Source organism: Rattus norvegicus, chromosome 4, assembly GCF_036323735.1.
Source record: "Rattus norvegicus strain BN/NHsdMcwi chromosome 4, GRCr8, whole genome shotgun sequence".
In the NCBI taxonomy this organism is placed as follows: domain Eukaryota; kingdom Metazoa; phylum Chordata; class Mammalia; order Rodentia; family Muridae; genus Rattus; species Rattus norvegicus.
This window is the reverse complement of record NC_086022.1, coordinates 87721714-87730276: the sequence shown is the minus strand read 5'-3', so window position 1 is coordinate 87730276 and position 8563 is coordinate 87721714. Positions and strand designations below refer to the sequence as shown.

Genomic DNA, 8563 nt, shown 5'->3' with positions numbered 1-8563 from the left:
TCAATGCAGTCTCCATTGAAACTTCAACACAGTCTTTATTTTCATAGAACTTATGTGGTAATTCTTAACTTCATATGGACATACCAAAAACAAGCAAACAAACAAAAATACAAAAATGAGGATACTGAAAACAGTCCTGAGACCTGCAGAAGGTATTGTTAATCACAAAGTTGGGAGGAGAAAGACTACTAACCCAAATAATTGCGTTCAAGTTAATTGCATTGCAAACAATTAAAGAAAGCATTTTTATTCATTTACATGGGTCACCTCCCCCAAAACTCGGGTTTGAGAGGTCAGCATAGATGTTACAATGACAAGGCTTTTATAGCTCAGAGGTAGGGGGTTTCCAAGTAGGGATTTGGTGGCCAAAATAGACAGGGCTACAAAAGTAGAACATAAATTTGACAGGTTAGGTGAACCTGAAGCAAAGACATCATTCCAAGATGGGCATTAGGATATACTCATAGGTGGTCATATGACCATTAGAAACAAAGGTAATTTTGCAAGGTGGTTATAAGCAACTTTTTGAAACAAAGACATGATTGTCATTCCTGGATCAGGTAGTAATACAGAATAATGTGTTGAAGTGGAAACTTAAGGGTTCTTGGGAAAGTAAGTTGAGTTGGATGGCATTTTGCTAAGTCAAACATGTGTAGGAATGTTTCATTGAAGTGAACACAAGTAAAACTAAGGCTCATGAAGGAATGTTTCACTGAAGCAAGCACAGGAGAAAGGATGTTCTCCTAAAGCAAGTATAGTAAAAGGACTTGTGATGAAGGATTCTTCACTAACAACATGTACATATTGATCTACCTTACATTGTATAGTTGAACTCTGTTTTTTAGTGCTCCATAGAGAGAAATGCACTAAAATTTTTCGGTGATGTGCTACCTCTTCTTGCTGCTTTCACGGTCTTAGTCTGAAGGAAGCCAGAGTGACTGTCTCAATTATGATGAGAATTTTGCTGCTTCTACTGGTAGCAACATCAGTGATGGACTGCAGCAAGGCCTCTGTCAACCTAGGTGATATGCCCAGCAACAGAATAAAAATGCAGCATGGTATGGAGAAACTACTTAAATTCCAGATTTGATTATGCTGAGGGTACACCTATGTGTTTGAAAAGTACATATGTGTTTTTGGCCAATGCTATCCAGACATCTCTATGGAAGGAGAGAATTATCTCCCTCAACCAATCTATAGACACATAGCCTCTTTCCTGTCAGTCTTTAACCTAGTATTAGTAGGTTTAATAATTGTTGGCAAAGATCTTTTTGCTTTTTTCAGCATGGAAGCTCATAGCATCTGGCAGTGGGGGGGCCAAGAAAATAAGGATTATGCATGTATAATGTTTTTCTTCTTGAGAAACATGATTGAGAACCAGTGTATGTGAACAGGTAGATTTGAGATAACTTTAAATTGTGTGCTGGTATGATCTAAGGTATTTTGTTATTTATATAATTACAACAGGTCAAAATGAAAAATTATACATTAGAGTGGAAACCTGCAATAGTTTTTTGATGGGGACATGGTTATTCCTATCTAAAGGGAGTGAAAAAATTGTTACCAACAAACTTATAAAAATCAGATCTGACCACGGAAAACCTCTTATTACCTGAGACATGGATGCCTTCACAAAGCTCAACTGATTCACAGACTGTCTTAGTTACTGATTTCTCAAGAAATGCATGCAAATCAACTACAAAAGTGCTAGTATAAGAGAATTGACCATAAAACATGGACAGATAATACAGAGTCTGGATAAATATAGAGACTGGGAAAAATGCTACTTCTATCTTTCATCAAACTAACCATTTTTTCTATGGGGCCCACAAACAAGAATTCTTTGCCCCAATTCATCGGGAAACAAATATATGTACAAAAATCATCATCCTAATACCTCAAGTTGGAGAGGAGTTAGTCTCTTGATGTCTTATGGTTGTTATAATCCTGGGGTTTGCTTAATTATTTCAGATTAATAAAAATTTAAGATTTTTGGTTTAATTATTATATATTAATAGAAATTTAATGTGTTTCTTTAATTATTGTATTCTATATTGATAGAAATGTAGCTTCTTGTTTAATTAATCTATAAAAGTAGATATTTGAGGTTTTTTAAATTATTCTATATTAATAGAAACTTAAGGTGTTTTGTTTCATTAATATAATTTATATTGTACATTAATAGAATTTAAGTGTTTTGTTTAATTATTGTTTATTATTAAAATTTAAAAAATTTTGCTAGACTACTGTTTGACTATATTGTACAAGTCATTTATTGGATATGTGATGGTTCTTATAATTATTTCTATTGTGTATGGATTGCTAATATTAGAAAAAAGAAAAATTCTTAAACAGAAAGGGGAATATGATGTAGAAACTTAAGCTTTCTTTGGGAAGTCAGTTTTGTTGAATGGTGTTTTACTAAGGTAAACACATGAAGGAAAGTTTTGTTGAAGCAGACACAGTCGCAAGACGGAGAAGGCTCATGAAGGAACATTTCACTGAGACAGATACAGGAGCAAGGATGTAAAGGACATGTGATCAAACATTTTTGATAATGATTTGCATGTGTTACTCTTCTACACATTGCATAGTTCAGTTCTATTTCTCAGGAATCCATAAAGAGAAATGCAACAATAAACTTCTGATGGTGTACTGAGGCTTCTTGCCTGCCACTTCCAGAAACTAAGGCTTATGGGCAGGGTAAAGTCTACTGAGACAGAAATACATGTTAAGGCAAGATACATGCTGAGGCAAGACCCTTGGTAGACTTGTGATGTTTGGAAGAAGAATAAAAAAGATCTGAATGGACAGTGGAAGAGTCTGCGTTTGGCTTGCTGGTACAGCTAGCTGTTCAATGGTTGTTTGTATAAAGTTTTCACTGATGTTTGTTTCTCCGAGACAGGCACAGCCTAGAACATTTCCTGGCATTCCTCCCTGGTCCCATCATGCAGACTTGTGCCAAGGCTGAGGCCTGGCTATGTTTGCTAGGTAGTATCACTGCTATCCTGACTCTACTGTACTGGATTGCTGGTGCATCTATGAAGTGTTTTCTAGTGGATTAGGCTGCTGTTGCTGACCTGTGAACTGAACTGGTGATTTCCAGACAGACAACACAGATGAAAGTTGCTCCAAAGAAAGATTTCTAAACAGATCCAATTCCCTTGCATCATTTCCTTTCCACTGCCTCTGGTGGGTGGTGTACTAAATTGAGGCTAAAGCATTTTAGGACCATCATCAAAAGTAGGTAACAAATAAAATCAAAATTACAATTTGTAGTTAAGGTCATGGGTATAAGTCCCCCAAAACAGGTTTTTAACCATAAACAGGGATGAATCTAGTTTGCCTTTACTATAGGACGGCTTTTAAGCCTAAGATGGAGGCAGAGTAGCTCTTCAGTATCATGATTCCTGATCTTAAATGGAACTATAGAGCCATGCTAATAAAAACAGCACAGCATTGGTACAAAAACAGACACATTGATGAGAGGAATCCAAGTGAAGACTCAGACATCAGTCTGCATGCTAATGGACACCTGAGTTTTGATGAAGTCAGAAATACACAATAGATAAAAGACTTTATCTTCAAAAAAATAGTAATGATCAAACTTAATTCCTGCCTATGGATGAATGAGAATAGATCCATACTACTCACACTACACAAAGCTCAACTCCAAATGTATCAAAGCTTTCAGCATAAGGCTGGATAGATTGAACCTGATAGATGGAAAAGTTAGGAATAGTGTTGAACTTGTTGTTGCAGGAAAAAATATTCAGAGCAGAATAGTATTTACACAGGCACTAAGAACAACAATTAGTAGATGGGACATCATCAACTAAAAGTCTTTGGAATGGAGAAAGAGACAATCATACAGACATATTAACAGCTTCAGAATGGGAAAATATTTTGTTTTATCAGCTACATATTGGGTAAAGGGTTTATATTAGGGATTCTATAGGAATGGAAAAACATCATGAATAAAACACATGTTGGCAAGGCACATGATCTTCAAGGCAGGAGATGATGCAGAAGTCTAGGAGTCCTGCTGCTCACTGCCTTGTTTCCAGTGGTTGTCTCAGCCTTTATCTAACAGAACCCTTGACAACCAGCAAAGGGATGTCACCACGCACCTTGAACTAGGCCTTTCCCTATTGATCACCAATTGAGAAAGTGCCTGACTACTAGTATGGATCTCATAGATGCAATTTTTCAACTGGGGATAATTTCTCTTTGATGAATTTAGCTTCTGTAAAGTTGACAGAAAATCAGACAGTACAGGGATAAGAAAACAGCAATGACTGGATTGAAAAACATTTAAAGTATTTTTTAAAAGAATATATGTATGTAATGCCACAAACTTTATTTGATTCATATGAAGATTGTCACTTCGTTACTTGAACAATTGAAGTTTAAGAAGGTTCTGTAATTTAGAAAAAAATACAATTATTTTTTTCTACAACAGTATGGAACACAGTCACCTGAAACTGCTTTTCCAGGGAACCCATGACCTCTTCTGACTTCTGTGAGCATCAGGAATGCAAACATGCATGCATGATGGTACAACACTTGTACTTATAAATAACAATATATTAATCATATTCAAAAGAGGAGAAATAATCAGTTTTTAGAAAATCCTGTGGAACTTGGACTGCTGGTTTTTCAATACATTGATTATTCTCTTATCAGAACTGATTTGTACCAAAGGGGTAATTGTGGGATAGGCATTAGTCACAAACTTCTGAAAAGTCAGGGAGACTGGATGATACACCCATAAGAGGACTGAGGTGGATGAGATGATGAAGTCCACCCAGTACATGGTCACAAAACAAACCACCAGCAACAAGATGGTCTGGGTGGCCTTTTTCTCAGGGGATGCTCTCAGGTGGCTGATGCTATGAAGATTCCTGTGTTGCCTCTGATGTCTGTGCAAGATAATCACCATATATGCACTTGCATTCAACATGACTCCTACAAAAAACACATCTCTGGATGATGAAAGTATAAAAGTTAACCCCCTAATGATATAGTTCATGGGGAAGAGTGAGCAGGTTTTAGTGATCTTCACCTGCTTGATCTCACTCACATTGGTAAAACCACCAACAGACAATATTGCGTCACTGCTGGCAGACAAATTGAAGACCCAAATATAAAATAAGGCATTTATCACGTATCTTTTTAGTTTATGTTTAAATCTTGCCATCAAAGAGGTACTGGGACTTATTGTGATAGCCTGAAACACACTCAGGAGGCAGGTGATACAGATAGAGAGGCCTCTTATCACCCTATTTGTGAAAAACATTGCCTTACATTTGATGTCATTCTCAATGTTTAGTAACTCAAATATGTCTACAAGCCAAATATTTCCTCTAGTGAGGATCATCATTATATGAGTGACGGTCAGTTGACAGGAGATCGGGTCCATGGGTGTGGGTCTGTGACCTATGATTATAAAAATATAAAAAAGAAGAAGAAACATATTGGCTAGGACTCCAAGTCCAGCCTGGAAATAAAGGATATTCTCTAATGAGGACATAAGAGGAGAGTATATTCATCCTAAGAGCATAATAGAAGTGTGTTTCATACATCTGGGAAAAAAACAGTGTGTACGTGAAACTTGTGATTCATTGGATGGTGTGTCTTTATCACAATTCTATTTTCTCCACTAATTCTTCATTGATCTGTCTCTTCAATTTCTGATGTTCCAGATAGCACATCATACCCTATATGTTTATATACCATCTATATATCTTCTCTATATAATATATTACAAATAGTAAGTGCCCTTTACAGCCATATCTATACAGAATGACTACTTTGTTTCAAGCACCCGAGTCTAATGCCTTAGAAATCCAATCCTATTGATTTAAATTCTTACACTTTATAATAAATACTTAAAACAGTAGTGATGAATACAGAATAGTAGTCACATCCATATAACTAAACAAAGCACCTGTTGGTATGGGAAAAACTCCAAATGATCAGATGAGATTCTGCCTCATATTCTGTAATTTTACTATGCTCTCTTTTGCAACTATCCATGTTTTGACTCATAATTCTAATGAATCACAGTAATAATTCATGATTTTCTCACTATTTAATCACCAAAATATGTTTTTAATTTTTTTCAATCCTTATTTTTAGTTATGGTTCTTAAATGCTTTAACCTCCCTTTTAGCCCATCACCCACTAGAGGTAATGAGAAAGAAAGGGTTGAGGTGAAGGGATGGGGCAGGTAGAAGTGGACCTGTTTAGAAAGATCATTTGGAGCAACTTCTATCTTTGTTTTCTGGAAACATGCAGTTCAGTTCACACGTTAGCAGTGATTGCTCGATCCACTTGTGAACAGTGCAAGGACAAAATATGAGTACAGTTGAGAAGAGTCAGGGTAGCAACAGTGGTGACACAATCTAATAGAAATAGCCAAGCCTCAGCCTTGGCACAAGTCAGCAGGAGGGACCCAGAGGAATGCCAGAAGTTTTCAGCTGTACGTCTCTCAGAGAAGTGAAGATCAGAGAAGACATGAGACCCACAAGCATTGCACAGCTAGCTCTATAAGCAAACCTAGCTTGGCCTCCCATCACTGTCATTCAAGTCCTATTCATACCCTCCAAACATCATGTGTCCTCCACATGTCTTGCCTCAGTACATGTCTTCTCTCAGCATATGTTTTGCCTAAGCATGTGTCTGTCTCAGCTCATGTCATTCGGCCAATCAGCCTGAGTCCACAGAAGGGGCAATAAACTGCAGCATACCAACAGAAGCTTTTCAGTGTGATTCTTTCTATGGAGAACCAAAGAGTGCAGCTCAACTACACACTGTAAGACAGACCAATGCATTTGTGTTATTACCAAAGAATCTTTCATCGTGTATCCTTTCACGTGCTTCTTGTACCAGAACATCCTTTTATCTGTATCTGTTTCAGCTAAATGTGCCTTCAGAAGTTTGACTTAATCTTTCACCTGTGTCCACTTCAGCTAAATGTTCCTTTGCATGTTGACCCTAGCAAAACAGCAGCCTACAAACTTTCCAAAGAACCTTTAGCTTTCCACATCAACAAAAGTTCTATTTCAAGTAAATTTTTTACTGTTTTTTTCTCCAAGAAATTTTATATCCTCAGAATTTATAATCAAAGATACAGATATACTGGGAGACCATTATTGTGCTTTCTACACCCTATTAATTATGTAACTATTAAAGTTATGAATGATCCTAGACAAATTTCACTTCAGTTCCCATCACATTAAAACCCTTTATGAATTCCTATTAAGGATAAAAGAACTACTCACAGCTATCAAAGAAAACACTATTTTACTTTTAAACCTACAATTTGTTTATTAGCATATGTAGTAAAGCAATATGAAAAGACGATCATAGAAGATAAAAGATAGTAATCTGAAGTGTTTTTTTTTCTTTTCCCAAAGGAATGTTCTTCAAAGACTCTCTTCACATTCATTGCTTTGTAAATATTTGTCACATACAAAAAATAATGCATTTTATAATTGATCAAGCAGTATCTTTCTCTGGGGTTCATGCAAGCTAAGATTGGACAAGAAAAAAAACCTAGTGGGGTTGGGGATTTAGCTCAGTGGTAGAGTGTTTGCTTAGCAAGCACACGGCCCTGGGTTCAGTCCCCAGCTCCGAAAAAAAAAAAGAAAAAAGAAAAAAACCTAGCTACCATGACTACAGAGTTGTTAACATATGCATCCAATGAGAAAAGTCATTTGTTTTATTTGAAAAAATAATCACAATACAATGCACATTCATGGTTATTTGAATTGTAATATTTAGTTGTAAGTACTAAAATCCAAAATGTATCCATAAACATTCATAAAAGTAAAGAAGCCATAACTATTAAATTGACCCAGACCAAAACACAGAACATTGTACAGACAGCTATCTCAAGAGATTTGCAATCAGACTGAGAGTTGCTCTCTATTTATCTCTACAAACTAAAAGAAAGATCACTTTACCTCTATTCTCCTAGTATTTGATTTTGTAACAGTCTCAGTTTATGAATTTATGATGATCTTTGCCTTCTACTTTATGGAGATTTAATAATCTAAGGAACATACAAACATAATAGATGACAAGAATCAATTTTATCTTAAGTGTTACCATATTTAGTGAGTAACGACCTAAAAGCTATATGACAGATCACAAAGAACATAAAGTGAAAACGTTACTTTCCGGTGACAAGATACGTGGTGTTGGCTGATGTGCACTGTCAACAACAAGAATAAGTATTCAGGAATGTCAGGAGATGAAGATCTTAGCCACCCAAGCTAGTTATAAGACTTCTTGTCATTTGGTTTTCTTAACATTGTTTCTCTGGCCAGTGATATAATGATGCTAAGTAGCAGCATTTTGCTCTATTTTTTAACATCATCAATTTCATTATTCTGCATTTTTGTTTTATTGTTCAATATTGATGTGTATGGGTGTGTATGTGTGTTGTTGTTGTTGTTGTTGTTGTTGTTGTTGTTGTTGTTGTTGTTGTTGAAGGAAGAGGAGCAGGAAGAGGAGGAGGAGGAGGAGGAGGAGGAGGAGGAGCAACCAGTAGTTC

The 8563-nt window shown here is 36.2% G+C and overlaps 1 protein-coding gene and 1 pseudogene across 1 annotated transcript; one reads left to right on the top strand and one right to left on the bottom strand.

Moving 5' to 3' along the window:
* Selenot-ps1 (selenoprotein T, pseudogene 1) lies at nt 919-1466 on the top strand (annotated as a pseudogene).
* Nucleotides 4625-5533, bottom strand: Vom1r69 (vomeronasal 1 receptor 69). The gene has a single exon (NM_001009531.1). It carries the CDS (start codon nt 5531-5533, stop codon nt 4625-4627), a length of 909 nt encoding a protein of 302 aa, NP_001009531.1.
* Nucleotides 5534-8563: the final 3030 nt, after the last annotated feature.

Bases quoted from the DNA above. Each gene is read 5' to 3' on its own strand.
- Vom1r69 (NM_001009531.1), bottom strand. From the start codon at position 5,533: ATGTCCTCATTAGAGAATATCCTTTATTTCCAGGCTGGACTTGGAGTC.